The sequence below is a fragment of the Corvus hawaiiensis genome, chromosome 8, assembly GCF_020740725.1.
Source record: "Corvus hawaiiensis isolate bCorHaw1 chromosome 8, bCorHaw1.pri.cur, whole genome shotgun sequence".
Taxonomy (NCBI): domain Eukaryota; kingdom Metazoa; phylum Chordata; class Aves; order Passeriformes; family Corvidae; genus Corvus; species Corvus hawaiiensis.
This window is the reverse complement of record NC_063220.1, coordinates 32974573-32992902: the sequence shown is the minus strand read 5'-3', so window position 1 is coordinate 32992902 and position 18330 is coordinate 32974573. Positions and strand designations below refer to the sequence as shown.

General features: G+C 38.5%; 1 protein-coding gene across 2 annotated transcripts in view; it reads right to left on the bottom strand.

Annotated features, from left to right (window-relative positions):
* The window catches only part of MYPN (myopalladin), a 72480-nt gene that overhangs the window by 19740 nt on the left and 34410 nt on the right, over positions 1-18330 (bottom strand). For both annotated transcript variants that reach the window (XM_048311919.1, XM_048311918.1), the window contains exons 4-12: positions 18133-18184; positions 15956-16103; positions 14382-14453; positions 14032-14173; positions 13443-13466; positions 11328-11444; positions 10529-10898; positions 7851-8435; positions 5400-5547 (exon numbers count right to left, since the gene is read on the bottom strand). In XM_048311919.1, coding sequence (XP_048167876.1) covers positions 5400-5547; positions 7851-8435; positions 10529-10898; positions 11328-11444; positions 13443-13466; positions 14032-14173; positions 14382-14453; positions 15956-16103; positions 18133-18184 — 1658 coding nt within the window. The remainder of the gene's footprint in view (positions 1-5399; positions 5548-7850; positions 8436-10528; positions 10899-11327; positions 11445-13442; positions 13467-14031; positions 14174-14381; positions 14454-15955; positions 16104-18132; positions 18185-18330) is intronic.

Below are 18330 nucleotides of genomic sequence, written 5' to 3'. Positions count from 1 at the left end.
CTGGGCCTTTCTGCTGCCTGTAAACATTTTTGGCAAAAAGGGAATTGCATAGAATGTAGTAATTCCTGTAAGATTCTAAGCACCTTTGTGTATGAACACAAGTTCTAAAATCCTGCATCTGTTGAAGTCAAAATTTATCTTTAGCAGGATTCAGATCTTAGTGAATATACATACTAACAGTTAGTAGAAGCTTGTAGAATCAAAATAACCTGATGTTAGCATAGTAACTCATGGAAATTACCACAAACAGAAAGGCTAAGGGAATTCTACTCAAATGTTGATTCTCATATACTATATAAAAACAATTCTGTTGCCAACTTAATGCCAACTCTAGACAAATTTCCCAATTTAATCCCAGTTTTGTAACTTTTACTAGATTGGCTTTTTGACAGAGTTATTCTAAATCCATTTAACAGTTTATCTAAGAAAGTGGCATATATTGCATCTCAGCATCTGTTTCCAAGCTGTAACACTCCTTAACTTCCCAGTCTAATCTAGGCTACTCCGACTGAAATCTCCTGAATAGTTTGGATTCTCTCTCTTCCCCCTGTTCCCCTCTCAGCAGTGGGAATCAAAAAGCATCAGATCCAATGTATAAGCTTTTCTCCACTTGTCATGTCCTATGAAGAGGTACTGCTGGGGCGATTTTTTTCTTGCAGATGAATTGTATGGGACATCTTACACACCACTAGGCATGAATCTCATGCTTATCCAAACACAAACTCATGAAGAGCCTAGCAAGTTATTGTCTAGCTAGACAATATTCAAAATACAGTTCAGAGCGATTAAGCAAGAACGAAAGAGGAGAGAAAGCAAATGGAGTTGCCATCTCCAATTCCCACAGACTTAGCAGCTGGAGGGAGTGTATGTGCAAGCATGAAGGGTTCAGCTTGCCTCTCTGACGTGATGAGCTCTGCAAGCCAGGATCCCTACCATGAAAACCTGTCTATACTTTCCTATTGATAAGATCTAGGTCTTGAGAAGACAGCCACCAGCGGTTGTTCAACTGTTCATTCCCACAATTACAGGGAGTTTATACATATTAATATCAATTTGTCCTGGTCAGATTCTTAAATCTCTTCTCATTCCTAGTGCAGAGCAGACAAGCTTCTATGGGGAGACTGTGGTTTAATTCCCATCCTTAGCCTAAAATTGCTGACATTTGCTGACCTTTGAGAGATGATGTGAAGCTTGATTTTGAGCCAGATTTTTGGAGAGATTGAATTAAGTATAATTTTTGTGCCCTGGGAACAGAGTTCTGGGTGATTCCTCGGCCTTTCTGAGACTGAATGCTCAGTATGGGAACTGCAAGGAGATGGTTCTGTGTGGTCAGTGTTGAGGTGTCACCGGTGTCGGGGCCTGTGTGATGAACTGGGATCTGCGTATGGCTTTACAGGGTCTGGTTCTTAGTGATCTGAAAGCTTTTGGACAAACCCTGCATCTCTTTTGCTCTGAAGTTTCTTACCAAGCATTTTCTAGCAAAAGTAAAGAATATTCATGTGAGGGCTGTGCATAATTTTCTAAACAGCTGTAGGGTTTTTTTTGTCCTAAAATTAAGGCTGCTATCTGAGTCTTACATAAGACACAACCAATCAGCATTGCCACATGATATTCTTCATAGTAAATGACACAGATACGTGAGCACAGTTTGGAGTTCTTACAACCAAAATGTATAAACCAGGCCCTGGTATTTAACTCTGCTTTCCTGTATTATTGCACAGGTAAATAATTTAGTTTTATTACTGTACAGGATTTTGAAGTTTAATTACCTCATTTTTCTATTTTATATTATTAGTATAACAAAATGCTGAGGAAATAATATCATTAATTTCTAAGTTTTGCCTGTAAAGCTGAATTTCCTCTATTTACAGAGGAAATATGTATTGATTTATTTGTATTGGTGAAGCCTGTGAATGCTTTCAAATACCAGGGTAAAAGAATTAGTTTCCATTACCCAATTATATTTTTCCATTTGCCCAAGCCTTCCCAAAGTCTCCTTCTTTCCTTTTCTCCCCACGTCTTTTTGTTTCTACGTGACATATTCTAACTGAACATTACTGAGATATTTTATTTGTAGGGAAGATAAAAGGCCCAGTGGACTAGACGGACAGATTTTGGGAACTGCAGGTAACGCTGACTGTGCTCTCCTTTCATCAAGTGGTGCAGTTACCTGGACACGCACTGAGGTTATGAGACTTGGATGCTTGGTCTCACAGCATTTCAATCTCAGCCTCCAAGAGGAAACTCCAAGCTTTATGCCAATAAAACATTCTGAGGGTGGAGATGAGGGTTTTTTGTCTTTCTTGTCCTCTTTCACTTTGCAGAAATACTGAAACATCCACTACAGTAAGGACAAGAATCCAGGTGTTGCTTGTCCTTGTTTCTGGGCAGGAGAGTGATTCTCTTTTTATTTCTCTGTCTCAGTCTGTCTCTGTTCATTTTCTCCATCACTAGCTGGAAGAAAGAATTCTAACAGCTTCCTCAGAGGACCCTAATCATTAAATTGAAATGCTCTTTGAAATGTCCTGCTAATTGAGGGCCTGTTCTTGGTGCCTGAAAGTCTTAAATTTTATTCCTTGAGCTGGAGAAGGTGGTAGAAAAACTCAGGTCGCCTGTTACAGAAGCTGTTCTGAAAGGCGGAATTTCCAGATTTTTCTCCTGGTGATAAAGAATGCTTAATTATTTGAGCAACCTGGGACAGCACCAACATGACACTTACCCACTGGCAAGGAGTGAAGCTTGTCCTTGTGGGAGTTCAGAGTTTTGAATTTGATTGTCTTCGAGCCAAGGAAGACACTGAGTCAAGTCTCCTCTATCCTGGGATTTGTCCTATCGTCTTCCTGTGATTGCATAAAGCCAATCCTCCTTCACTGCCCCTTTTGTTTGAAAGAACTGAGAAAATCTGACTGAAGATGTTTGGGTGTAACAGAATCACATTTTTTTTCAGCACTCCTAATTGTGACGACATTTCACCTGGCACTAGAGCATGCCACCATCTGCAGAAATGATGGGTATGGTAGGTTTTTTTTGGTAAAAATGACAGCTTGTTATTGCATGTACTTGATTAAAGTTGCAGCTAGAATCTTAGCAAAGTCATATTTGTATTTCTGTCAGCACCTCATGGTCATCATAGCTGTAGACGCCCAGAGACTAATCTGTTCTGTCTCATGCAGCATCAGCAAAATTACCAACTATGTTCTGATCCTGGATTTCTTTATTGTTGGTGATGAATGATGTACTGGATGAAACAGAAGGAGGACATCTGGATTATCAGATATCATGCTGAGTGCATAATGCTGACACTTAGGAAAATCTCATCTTGTGAGCTAAACATTTTTCATATGGAAGTCAATTTTAAATAATAAGCAGAGAACCAGAATGCAAATCCCTCCTGTTCATTGCTGCCCTTTTTGTAGTAATACAAGACAATACCAGGACTTTAAGGCACAGGCTTTTCATCTGCAGCATTCATTCTGGATGATCCCCGCATGCTCTGCAGGTATTGTAAATGAGAGAAATGGGGGTCTCAGTACAATGCTCTAAATAAAAATACACCAGAGGACACATTTTATGAGAAGGAATTTTTAAAGTAGCATGTAGACAATGCAAGGAAACCAACATTTGAGATTCTTACTGGATGCTGTACTCCATTATGCAGTGATCTCTCACACAGAGGAGGATTGCATTTGTATTTATGAGAAAGGGAGTAAGCCCTTCCCTACCATTACTTTAATTGATTTAATACAGATTTGCTATGTGTGGAATGAAAATGTCTCCTTTCTAATTCTGCGTTAACTACAAGAGGAAAAAATGGAACAAAATATATGGGTGTGAATCCAGCACTCCAGCATATTATTCTCATTATGTTGATTGTTCTATATAGCAATAGGAATTCTGGAAAATACTGTTCATCCTGTCATCTGTTTAAATAATCACTGCCTTCATGGAGGAGAAAACTCAGACTTGAATTTGCTGGAGTAAGCTTTTCTCACATGAGAAAAGGAAAATCAGAAGGGATTAAAGTTGGGAATTGAGAGGAAAATAAGGGAACTTTTATTGATTTTAGTTCATAGCCATTGGCATTCTAATTACTGTAACAATTAGAGATGTGCCAGCTTTGAACTTTTGAGGAATTCGAGAGTCACGATATAGGTTTGGTCTCATACAGAATAGCAAATAAGTGTATAAATAACTTCTGCTGTCAGCAGGTAACTCTGACACTAGTAGTGATCGTTGTTTCTAAAGGGGTTATCATGCAGTTAACTCCAAAGACTGACTGGTATTTCACAGTAGCTCTCCAAATAATTTCTCTTACTACCATAGCAAGTACAGATTGTAACACTTGTGATTCATCTGCAAAACGTACTGCTTGCCAGTTGTTTTACTCTAAGTGCTTTGGCAGTGTGATGTGCCAGAAAGAAAGGTCAACAACAAAATTAAAAAACCCTCGGGATTACACTGCAGTTGTCCACAGAGGGGACTTTGCTCCAGAGAGTTGGTGGTGTTTTGCTTCTCTCTACATGTTTTCTGTCAGAAGGGTAATGGATGTTGTGAAAAGCTCTTTGGTTGGCGACAGATGGGGGTAAACCCTTATTTAACCCGCGTTAAGCCTGAGCTGGTGGGACAGGTATGGAGGCCTCCATGGCCAAGGTGAGAGAAGAATAATCACCTGCAGGCAGAGCAGCTGTCTAGCAGTCCTTAGTGTGTCTGTTATTCAAGGGTGCTTGAACCTGATTTACAGTCATTTCAACTTCTATACTACTTCATTTTTTAATTTCTTCTTTAGTTTCATAGACAGTGCCCAGATTCAGTGAATTTATTGATTCCAGTTAAGAGTGAACTAATATTTAGTTCCTTGAACTTTGTAAAAGGTTTGTTATTTTGCTAAATTCTAATAATAAAGTTCCCAAGAAGTCCCTGTCCATTCATGTAAGTTTGGAAATTAGAAAAAATAGGTTTCATGCTAAAAACTTGAAAGCTCATTTTAGTTCAACCAAAACAAAACCAAAAACCTTATCCTAAACTGTTTAATTACTTTACTCTTTGTTTTAAAATATAGTGTGTGTATGTGTGCAATGAATCGAGCACATGTAAAGCAAAAAAATAAAAGCCAATGTCCAGAAGCTTCCATGACAATAAAGAAATTTTACATTCCTACCAGCCTCTGAGATGATCAGAAATGAAAAATGCTGCTCAGTCACAAAATAAATATTTTACAGCTGCATCCCTCATGCTTTCTGTTCAAAGCTCCAGTTTGCTATTCCAAACCAGTACTCACATGAAGGCTCCCCCTGCAAAGTAGTGTAGCAGCTCATCCACAAAAACACCTTTTCTCCAACGTCATAATATATGTCTTGTTCATGAGTGAAATTTATTTTAATAATACTCGATTTTCTTACCTGTTGACCACTTTGTTGATTAGCATCCTCTCTGAAATGCAGTTTTCTTTCCAGGTCCTTTACAAGTGCAGCTTTGTTTTCCCGAATAGAATCTTCTGTTGCTAATGGCAGAGGCTTCAGATTTTTCTTTGTTAATCCCTGGGTTGGGCTAGTAAAAGAAAATTCTGATACTAACATGCAGCAACCAGTATATACATATTTTGTCACCAGTATGATATGATATATTATGGTGGAACCTATTATTTATTTACATAGAAGCCAAAGCGCAATACAGGATTTGATTTTTTTTGGTACAATCTTAATGGGACATCCCATTCCCATGCTGTAGAAATTAAAAACACACATCTTAAACAGAGTAAGGGTTATAATGCTACAATAGGCATCTAAGTTCTATTTATATTTATCCTGCAATAATGATGTCACAGTGAATGCTAAAGAAATGAGTGTAGGTGTTACCTTAGGTGTACAAGGTGTGCATTTGACTGTTATCAGGCAATAATTTAAAAGTTAATACAATTTCTCATTGATCATTATCTCACATCTTCATTGAGCATTTACTCTTTCTATGAGCTTTTACTTCTTTCGTTTCTCTCACCCTTTTATGACACCTAACATCAACAGTTATTTTTTATTTTTATTTTATAGATGTGGTCTGTTTAATTTTAGTAAGGTTTGAAAATAGTTAAATTCTTAGCGCAGATTGTCGGGAGACTGTGAAAATGCACTGCTGGAGCACAGCAGCAGGACACTACGAGGGAGTGTGCAATATTCTGGTAGTTTACCAGAACAGATGTTGGGATCTTGATAACAGGGGCTCTAGGTAAAGGCAGAACTGGTGATTGCTTTGCAAGGTGTCTTCCTTCTGTTGTCCTGCAGACACAGTGAGCTCTCACTCCTTTTGTAACCAGAATTACTGTAATTGATAATGCCAAAAAGGGAAGCTGAAGCTTCAACAGGTATTTACAGATTATCACAGATACTGTTCAGATTCCTTCCTGACCTTTTGTGCCCTGCGAAGACTCTCTCCCTTGCAGAGGTCAAGATTTGAATGTCAGCAAAAGGAGCACTAGTTGTGTGAGAATTCAGCTCTGGGCTGGGACCCAGGAAAGCTGAAATGAAGAAAACATATTTAACTAGTCTGCCTGGTAGGCATATTGTGATGACTTCTGTGGCCATGCCTGTGCAGCAGGGAGAAAAAGGAAAGCACTTTGCGGGGGTTAAGTGTCATTAATGCAAAGAGAACAGCACTTGAGCACTTGTCCCCCAGATCTGAAGGGGTGGAAGGGGACTGGTGACAGCTGCAGTTGATTTTTGCTTGCTCTTGCAGCATTGTGGAAGCAGACCAAAGGCTTGAGCTGGCTAAAGTGAAAACCTTCACTGTGGCCCTTATAGCTTCATGCTGCGTGCCTGATTAGGGTGCCAGGGCTGGGAAGGCCTCCAGGCACATGCTACGGGGTGATGGCAATTATGTGGCTGTGCTGGGCAACTGAGAGGTCTGTGAGTAGCAGTGCAGTACTGGTTTGAAGGTAGGATTTCTTGGCACACAGCGTGGTGACTGCTATAGACACAGGGACACATTTTTCTGTTGTAATAACATTGGTTGACGTAGTATCAGCAGGGTAGTCAGGAGATTGTGACTTGCTGATAGCTGTCGCTACCTTGAACTGTTGAGAAAAGAGGAAACTATTCCTGCAGGATTTGAAGCTATATGAGTAAATAGTTGTACCAATCTACAGGTGCTAGCCAGGCTAACACAGAGTTGACATAGTCCACAAAAGGGAAATTCGCTTCAACTCTACCAGTAAAGAAGAGACTGTTAAGGCCACCACCTTGCCAGTACATCATCATCCTTATTTGCTTGTATCATGGTAGCTATTTTGCCATAGAAATCATGCTGGCTGTTAATTATTTATGTGCAAACCATTAACTCTCCTGAGATTTTCTGGGGGACTTCAAATATAGAAAGTACTGCAACCAGAAAAATACCTTTACGTAAGTTATTTCTTAGATTGACCTAGACTAAAAAAATAGCTTGCACTATAAGGTACCTTTAAAACTTTACTTGTTGCTTACAATAGGTATGAATGTTTTTATACCTCATGTAAGCAAAGAGTCTCGGAGTGACTTATCCTACAAGCTCATGAAATCTCTTTCTTCACTCTAGTACAGTCTTATGAAACTCTGAGCCCCCACATTCTTATATATCTGTTTATATGCTCACATTTCTCTCTCTTGAATTCTATCTAATTACAGAAGTTATTATCCTTTCTTTTCTCTCTGGATGTAAAGGTTAGATTAAATGACCAGAATATATGAGTAACTCACTCTTCTATTTTATGAAAGACATGCATTTCACTGAATCCCCCACTGAACCCTTGAACCGAAATACATCCTAGTTTCCTTTGAGTATTTCTTGTCCCTGTGTCTGTGCATGTGGTTTATGCTACTTACGTGGCTGGTGTACTTCTGGGCAGTCCCATGGCATTGGTTGATGGCACGGTAGGAAGTGAAGGAAGAACAGCACTAAGGAAAGCTACTGGATTCTGAATCCGTCCGGTTGGGGAGATGGGAGCAGGAGTCACAGTCTGTGGCTGAAACTGTTTTACGCTGCATGTAGAAAGTGTTAGTGGAGGCACCACGGATTCCTTAGGGCTTGGTAGAGACTGTTCACTTTTGCTTGTAAACCCTCCTGAAGACCTTGATTGGGCAGGTGGAGGATTTCCCATGAAATTTTCCATGTTATTTGTTTTCTGAGTTGCCTGAGGGACGCTGCTGAATGTAACTGAGGAGCTGGCAGAGGAGCTGGCTGGTGGGGGAGTTTGTGGTGGCAGGAACTGCTTGGGGCGGGTGTAGCCAAAGGCTTGCGAAGCAGAGGCTGAGCTTTGCTTGTACAGGGTTGAGGTGGACTGTTGGTAGAGTGAAGTAGCAGAATTCACTAAAGTGGTGTTGAATGACAGCTCTCTTTGAGATGCCTGATGCACCTGCTGTTGTTCAAGCAGGACCTGGTTATGGAGCTGTTTTAACTGGCTCTGATCACTGCACAGAAAATAAAGATGAACAAAATTGGTTATGAGCCCCGAATGAGCCAGTTGGCTGCATTTCCATGTATGAATTCAGACAGAAAAATTCTGTGTTCTGTGATACAGTAAGAGACGGGAAACTGCTATGTGACACATTCTCTAACATTATGAGAAGAGCATAATATTAGTTTGCTACTAAAATATTTTTTTCCTTCATCTCCCCTTCTTTGCCAGAGGCACAAGAGCTTTTTGTCTGCAAATTATTTGACTGAAGATAATTCTTACATTTTAGCATGTGAAATATAAATATAACTCTTACTTGAAGATATTTAAGGGACAGCACTGTCCTGTCAAAATCACCTTAGTACCACTCTGCTTGTGTAACTAAGAGTAAGATTTGGTGTACCATAACTTAAATGAGTGTTTGTAAGCCAGATTGCATTATTTACCTGCTGCTGAAGTGGGTTCTGAAACCAGCACTTTAACTGATAAAGCTTTGTAATAATCCACGATAGGAGATATTACCAACATAGTTTAGCTGGTGCTGACATTCAGTGACAGGCAGGAGTGGATAATTCAGATAGAACTTGCATTCCATGCAGTTGTTCTTTTTCTAGATGCTGTCTACCACATAGATCTCCAGGGCTTTTTTACTTTGCAATTAAGGAAAATTATTTTGCCTTGTCAAGTGGTTTATTTAGTTATTGTGTATATGGAAATACAGCACATGAAAAACAGGAGAGCTTTTTCCCTTCCAAAACCAGAAAAGACGTAGAGGATATGGAAAATGATTGTGTAATAAACTATGGAGCATTAAATAACTACTGATAAAAAGTGGAAAATGAAGATGTAAAGACCAACCACAACTGCTCCTGCAACCACAACCAAATACGTACTCAAAATAATTTGTTTTCAGTTAAAAGAATTAGTTTCTGTAATGTACTAAACAAAAATCACATTAAAGGCAGATAAAGATAGCAATTTCAAGCTTTCATAAAGTAGGATGTTAGAGAGTTAGTAGTTGTGTGGGCCTGATTTTGTGCCCTTCATATACACATCTGCATAATAATAAAGCAATCCTTTGTAACAGGACTTTTTTTGGAGGGGGGAGTTGACAGAAATTCTGCTTTATGCAAGCATTGGGCACTTAAATACTGCTTCTGCTCCCCCCTGAAACTCATACGGCTCAGAAAGTATGTAGGGCTGTGAATGTGGGCTTCACAAATTAAAAAATCCTGTGCTCCAAGTTCTTCCTCTGCTACAAGATACGTGAGTTCTGTCTTCTCCTTGTAATGTTTATGCTATGAAATTACATCCCTGCTGAAGAGTACCAGTGAATTACTTTATAAAGTCCTTCCTGAGCCCTTAGGTAAAGCTTCTGCCTATTTAAGAAATGAAATGAAGGTGTCTGTGTGCTTTTTGTTAAAACTATATGTGAGAGGTTTAAAAAATGCTGAAAATACCTTTCTTAATAAACTGCAGTGTGAATTCCATAAATTATCCTCTAGGAAAACGACACCACTTTTTCAAATTTCTCCTGAGCTCCCAGTGCACCAATCATGAAGGTGCTTTTTAGTTCAAGTGCCTTCACATTATCAAGCATTTCCAAGTATTTTATCTGTTTTAGGAGGAGATGATGTTTGTGGGACATAAAAGTCATGAGGTATGGCGTTTGGGATGACAGTTACTTGCTGGTTGCCAGTCTGTACTATGTGTAAGACTGAATATGCCTGACTTGGGCAATACTGCATACCCAGAATTGAGTGAGATATGTTTGAAGAACCTGCTTTTATTTTGCCTGTATAAGGTCAATTTTCTTCACCTTTTGATTGCAGCAGGAAACATTGTGGAATTAATAACATTTCAAAGTGAAAACATTTTCCTTTTAAAACTGGAGATGACTTTTCCTGAGAGAGATATACAGAAAAAATAATCTAGCTCTGTAGAATATGATTTCTAAGATTATGTATGGTTCATTAGGCCAATGCCATGTGATACCTACAATCTTTTTATTGTGCATTTGAGTTTTTGCTCTAGTGCAATAGTGTTGTCAATATATACTAAATAATATCAGTGATGCTCCTGAGAATTAGACTTCTGTTTACTTACAGCTTTGGTTTAGCCAGTACTGGGGGAGGTTCCTTGGATGGTGATGTTGGCTCTGGTATTTTCACTGGCTGTCCATTTATCTTCTCTGGGAAATGGTTGGGTCTGGTTTGGTTTGCAGCACCAGGTCCATCCTCTGAGGATGGTTCACTTCCTTTTTCATCTTCAGGCAGCTTGAAGTGTACACGGAGCCCTACCTTGGAACTCGACCTGGGTTCATTGTGGTTCACAAGAACACCTTCGAGTTTAGGTTTGGGTGTTTGAATTGCTGCACGGCTGGAAGGAGTTTGTGGGGGAGGTTGGTGTTCAGTAACGACAAAGTCAATGGAGCCCGTCGTGTGAAGGGCAGCAGCATTACTGCTGTCTTCAGGTGCTGAAAGAGGAGAAGTCAAACCTTGGGATATGTAAATGCCATAAATCATCGTGAAAAGAAATCCCAAAAGTTATAGTTCAAAAAACTCACTCTGTCCTTCCAGCTGTTGGACTGAGTTGTTTGACCTCGTTTGTTTAAGAACAAATTCCCTTAAAAAAGGAATATTGTAAAGGTAGAGGGTAAAGAGGCACTGTTGCAGTTTGGAAAATCAGTCAGTGGTCTTCAGCCACGTCCCCAGTGATTTCCACTACATCTTTGAAATACAAACTTTTTTTTTTTAATTTTTTTTTTCCCCTGAGAGTTCTCACACTTTTTAGTTATGAAGAACATTGCCAGAACTTGGAGCTGCATTGGAGTCAACAGTACACAGCATAAATCACAGCCTGCTCTGCTCGGATTTACTAGGGAGCAAAGGACTCAAACTCTTACCTTTGACAGTCAGACGAGCTATACTGGATACTGTGCCATATTTATTGCTTGCAGTACAGGTGAAACTGCCGGAATCTTCTGAAAATACTTCAGCAATAACGAGAGTACAAATCTCCTCTGCAAAGCATGAGAGCAGGATTAGTACTTGAAGTGAACATGCAATGAAAAAACACACAGAACCCTGACTACCTTTGGGGAGATTTCCTTAAGGTCTTCCACCTTGCTCAGTTTGTTTCTAGTTCCATCAGTATTATCAGTTTTAGCAGCCTTTGTGTGCAGCAGCTGTTATCAGCATTGTCTGCAGCAACTGGTACCCTCTGTGTTCCAGCATGCCCAATGAAAGCAAAGAACAGGTGTCAGCAGTGTGTGGAAAACATTAGAAAATGTTTTCCTAACACATGAAGTACAGACTTAAAAGAACTTAAAATTTAATTTGGAAAAATACAGTTTACTCCACACTCTCAGCTCACTAAAACATAGGTATTTTTATCTCTGCAGATTGAAAGATTAATTATAATTGACTGGGAACATTTCAAGTGGAGTCACTCTGTAAGGGGGAGAAATATAAAACACATATATATAGGCTGTTGTTTTCAAAAATATCAGTGCAGATTTGCAGATAGAGGGCATTGTGCTAACTGTGCTTACGGAAAGTTGCCTTTTCACTTCCTTGTGAAGATGACTAATGGGCACCCAAAATATGCTAGCAAAATTGTACTAGCAAAAATTATGTTCCATCTAGAAAAGTCAATCTGGGTTTATGATATTCCTGTCTGACCAGTATCTGACACGTCTGGCAGCAGTACCACCTAATAAATACCTATTGTGATGGAATTTTAAATCTTTTGTTTTGGCTGTGCAGCTGGGAGGGGGAGGAACAGTAACATCTAAAGTGGATCGAAATGTGGGCTGATAAAATTTCTTCACCTACTCAGTGACTACCATTTTTCGATAAACTTTCCTAAAACCCTACAGGATAAATATTTTATGAGTACTTTTGTCAAAGGCCATAACACACTTAAATTCGATTGTTTCATGTCATCACCAAGGACAATCTAATGGCAACAAAGAGATTGTTTGCTATCAACTATAGGAGAATAATAGTTTATTATAGCAGTATGATAACAGAACTAGTTTAAGGCATTATAGTATCTAGTTTATCATGCTGGGATCTGCCAACCACTGCATGCATGGAAGTCCAGATTCCTTCTGAATGAGCAGCAGGTGATGAGGCTGCGACAACTGCACCCAACTGATTATCCCCTAAAAACTGCTTCACATTACTCAGCAGTGATGCCACTGGACAGTAACAGAACCGTGTCAGTGGCTTCTGGTTGAAGCTCCATTTTTTCATTCCTAAATCTCAGACAGTGGCAGTTTCTTTCAAGACACTTTTTGGGGTAAAAAGGTTTTGAATAGGGCAAGGAGAATAGTTACAGAAGTTTATGTTCCATAAGAATTAATACTCCTTTGGTAATTTTCCATCCTAAGAGGGGAAGCTTCATATTTTTAATAGCAAAAAGCATAATGAGGAGAGTGAATTTCTCATGGAGAAATAATGAAAGCTATAAGACTCCTCTGCTCCAACCATGTGACATAGCCTACATTCTGCCCTGATCCTTGAAATCAGCAGATCCAGCCACATTTATAGGATTTGCTGATATCAGGGGTGAACACCTGATGTGGTACTCTCACATTACATTGGTAGGGAGCACAGGGAATGGCTGACATGGCTAAACATCTGATGCAATGTTCCCTAACTGGTAAACTAGATAAAAATAGCTCAGATCTACCTCATCTCGTATACTTCAGGACCTCAGATGTACAGGGGACCCTCATACATTGATTTCATTAATCTTTAGCTCATTTAGATCCTGAGTTAAAACTGGGGCAAAGCAGAATGGAAACATCTTCTTCAAAAGAGACTGAATTAAATCAAATTACATGTTTGTGGAACAGTCTACAGTGAAATGTATGTCATTAGTAGCTATAGAACATGGGGAAAAGAAGAAATTATGTTAATTAAATAATGAAGTTTTAATAATTAATATTTTGTGAGGTTAAATCACCACATTTATGCAATGAAAAAATTATGAGCCTTTTGATGATCCCCACCTGGTTCAGCCATAGATCGTGGTTCTACAGGGAAGAAGAGCAGAATTATTAGATTGAATATAGTTACTTTTACCAAGATTTCTTTTTTCTTAAGCACAAAATAAAAAACTTGACCTTCTTAATGTGATGGAGTACTCTTTTTGATCCAATTTTCTGTTTAAGGGGTGGTGAAGACAGCCAGGCCTTATACTCAATGGTATGTCAAAGCCACTGAACAATATGAACACTTATGAACACTGTTGGGAACTTAGAAATAGGAAATAAATTCTCCAAGTAGCTGGGGTTTTTTTTCAGTATTGGCACAACTTTATTGTGTCTTGAAGACAATTTATGAAACTCTGACCCACATGAAATCAAGTTATGATGAACTATTGTTTCATTTAGGTTTAGTTTAGTGTGGTATTTAAGGAATTTCTGTTGAATTTCCACAATTTTAGCATTTCAGTGACTTTGAGAAAGTTGCAGATGTTCTGACTGTTTGAAAATTAAAATTACAGTTGTAATAAGAAATTCACACTGTTGCTATGTTAGCAATTTTGTTGCTTGCCTATATTTTATTAGACACAATGTTTTAACACAAGAAACATACTTTTCTGTAATATCCTAAAATCTGGAGAGTCTTCTATCAGTGTTCCTTCTCTATACCATTCAACCTTTGGGGAAGGAGCTCCTTTCACCCGACATTCAAAAACAACAAGCTGCCCCTCAGAAGCTGAAATATCCTGTAACATCTAATAGAGAAAATGAATAGACAGTCAGTAAATGTCTTAATGGTCTGGAAATAATACTGATTTCAATAAGATTTATTAATAAAGCCACTTAAACCTATGAATGGCTTAGGAAAAGGATTTTTTTGCCTTTTTTTTGAGAGCTAATTTTTAATTATCTCTCTTTAGTTATCTGACCTCTACTTTTCAAATATGTCATAGAACAGATTACCTTTGTAAATACAGGAGCAGCAATTATAGGTCTTCCATCCAGTCCTTGCAAATAATTAGTGGGGCTTTGAGCCTGTAGATTGCAAAACATCACAAGATGATGTTTAGGTGTACAGACATTATTTTTTCATATACAGGAGAAATGTGCTTTTGGAATGACATAAAAGAGATTTTGGAGGATGAAGTCCAAAGCAAAATACTTAAGGCAATGAACAGAAATTCTATTGTGGACAACTGCTGGTGATCTTCCTGGATGGGATAACAACAAAAATGCTGTTAGTACTTTATTGCCTTACTCAGTTAATCATGGCAAGAAAAGCTTTACTGAAGTGTATTGGAACATCTTTTCTTAATACTTCAGTAAGGCAAATATATGTTGTCTGCTTGGTCATAGTCCTCTTTTAAAAATTCTTACTTAGAAAATGGTTATTGATGTTAAAAAGGAAATGTTAAGTCAAGTCACATCTGTGACTGCTACTATAATTCTTCTCCTTTGCCAAAACCAGACCATATAGAGAGGTGGGATATCAACCTATTGATCCTACTCAGTGAAAACAGAATGGAATTGTTCTCCTCCTGGAAAACTTTGTTATATAGCTTGAGTATTTAATATAGTTTTTTATTTTGGTGTAATAGGAGTTGCCCCAGAACAGCAGAATTAATGATTCAGTATCTCAGGAAACATTCAAATTACATAGATGGTGCCTTATAAGCCAACAAAATTTTAAAGTAGTGATTTTTGAGGTAACTATTACCCTTAAGCATCTTCTCTCAAAATGGCAAAGTGTTGCAGGGGCTTAGTTCTATTCTCATTGTAGTCAAAAGTAAATGTGCATTACTTCACCTGTTCAGTATCTGTTTATTGGTTACCACCTAATTCTGGGCTGTAAACTTTGAAAAGGCACTGTAAAGCGAGAAATTCAGAAACTCGTGAACTTTTCAGTTTTAACTAAGTATGGCTCCTCTTTCCTATCAGGAAAGAATTCACAGCTGTGAACATGCTGACAGTTTGCAACAAAAACGATTCCAAATGCATGGTAATGTTAATTAGAAACTCTTTGATGTTGATAGTAAAATGTTATGTGGCAAACAACTTATCTACATATAAAGTAAACATAGTAGTGAAACGATTCAGCTTAAAATGAGTTTCATTGAAAGGAAAAGATTTCAAGTGAGCTCTGTAGTGAGGGAGAGGAAAATGTGCTGGGCTGGGAAGTGGATGAGCCAGTCTGCGATGAGGAGAGGCCGGGAAGGTGACTCACACATCCAGGTGCCCTTTCCGTCTCTGAGCTGCTGGAAGGCACATGAATTCCCAGTGCTGGCTGAGCCACCTGCTCCTCCTGCTCCTCGTGCAGCCGGGGAAGGAAGGCACCCTGCCCTTGGGCAGGTGCTCCAGGTTGCCTTGGAGGCAGGGCCATTCCTCTGTGGACTGTATGGCTGTGAGGCTCAAAGCTGAAGTTCAACAGCAAAGCAAACGCCAGAAAATTTGGGGTTCTCAGTCACAAACTGTAGAAGAAATGCTTTTTTTAAGAGCTTGCTTTTAGTCCTTGAAATTCACCACATTGTCCCACCTACCTGGCTAACTGGTGTTGACACAGCCTGGACAGGTACAGACACAGACTGAACCACAGCTGATGGTGTCTTGGAGGTTTCTTGATGCTTGGTTGCAGTTCTGACAGCAGGAGATGCTGCATTCACAGAGGTGTTGGCTGGCTTTGGTTTGCTGTGAAATATTAACCGAGAACAAATTCTCTAACTTGAAGCTAGAGCTCTGTGTGTGCCCCTAAATTATGTCTGTCTCAGTTACATGTCAACCCCAGCCTCACTTCTGGGATTGAATTCCTCTTGACCTAAGCTGATATGTACTCCTCCTAGGTAAAACTGCACTTTGTAAGTCACCCAGCTATCTGGCCACTCTAATATCTCATACTTAGTTCAGCCACACCAAATGCAATAAATGGCCTGGATCAATGCAATTGTGGCTGTTACCAGCTGAGAGTAGCATGAGAAAGCAGTGCTAGTTTCACAGAGGACACTGCTAGTTTCTATTCTGTGAAGAGTGGGCCTATAAGGTAATGAAAATACTATGGTTTGCTTGGATACAGATTCAAAAATTAATTGCTGAAAAATAAAAGAGACATGCTTTCTGACCAACATATCATCAAAGTTGCTATCATCAACTTTGCTAGAGATTGACAACTCTTCACTTTGTGGTTGTTTATATATGGAAATGTAAGAATTGACCCTTTTAAATTTTATTGCTAGGTGGAATAATGCAGACAGTGAAGAGCTGGTCTTTTTATTCAGTTTGAGGTCCCTCCAGGAAAGCTAGCCTTCAAAACAGAAGAAGCATTACTCAGAGTGAAGATACAACTATTGTGATCACTGATTTCTCTTTCAAACTTCTTTTAGCAGCTGTTCTCGTATTAACTCCCTTCAGTTACCAGTGTTCAGATTCATGTGATGACAACTGGAAGCCAAGCAAAAATGAAGACACACTTATCATACCCAAACCTGGTCTTTCGTAATGTGATTATTTGAAGACATCCTAGTGTGATGTCAAAGCAGCATTCTGAGAAAAAAATTACCTCACAGCTTAATGAGGTAAGTGATTTAAAGATGCCATCATGTGATCAGGATCCTGGTCAACCCTACATTGACACCTAATGACATGAATGTGAAAAAAAAATGCTTGTGACACTTGGACAAGTCTGAGCTAGAATGGAAAACTTCACAATTCATCCTAAAACAATTGGCAGTACATCCCCAGTTTGAGACCTTCTTGATCTTCAGTTTTATAAAAATCCTAACATTTATCAAAGTCCATAAACCAATTCAATCTGGAGTACTTTATGACTTTGAAGTTTAAATTACATACAACAGGTTTTGCTGTCAGCCTGAGGTCTTCAGTCAAATACACTGCAAATATCTTCTCTTTGCATTTTAAAAACTGACATTTGTAATGAGTATAATTCTCCTTAGTGATGGGAAAAAGCCAACAGGGTGCATAAGTCTGTCTAATTAAGGCCTCTTCTATGAAGCACTGGTTGCTTTTGATGTTGAATCTGTACATACAAAGGATTTCAAAATAAAAGACTGAGTATTTTAGCTTTTAACCATTCTGACTTCCTTTCTAATTAATAGAAGGACTTTAATTCTGAAAGAATTTTAACAGCATTGGATCAGGGTCTAAATTATCGGGGAAAAATAAATAAATATTTCCCAGATACCAGATCACATCTGACATTTTTTCTTTTTATAATTAAGTAGTCTTTTATACCATCATTTCAGTTCACTCTAGTACATGTCTATTAATTTCTTTATCTTAAATCTAAATAATCAGTCTCTACCTATATTCTGCCAAAAACCTTATGTATTTTCATGTGAGAAATTGTACTATATTTTTTGTCCAAGTCAGACACTTAAATCAGCATTTAAGTTGGATCTAGGCAAATGGTTTTTGTTTTAGTAAATTCATTTTAGAATTTCAGTCTTTATGGTAACATCTTCTTATATTAATATTTAATACTAAAATTTCAATTCTTAATCTAAAGTTGAGGACTCACAAGCAAACAAATGTGTGTTTGTTCCATCTGTAAAGCAAACAAATGAGCACACAAAATTCAACCCAACCAATCCCAACAAATCCTAAACAGAATAATAAAGTGTTGGAAGCTGCAAACTGAAATGTCTGCACTTGTGGGTTTTTTGACTGTAAGAAATACAGATGATGTAATTGATTTTAAACTTACTGATCCATTTCGTCTTTGATGATTTCACCTTCAGAGTCAGAAGAAGAGATGCCTATGAAAAAAAAATAATTTAGCAGAGGGGTTTTTGGAGTTTCTCTATGAATGATACAAACCTTTATTCGGATTTCTTCTAGACCACTCTATGGATATGTATTAGAAAGCTATGCCAAGACAAAAGATCACATTGCAGGGGAAATG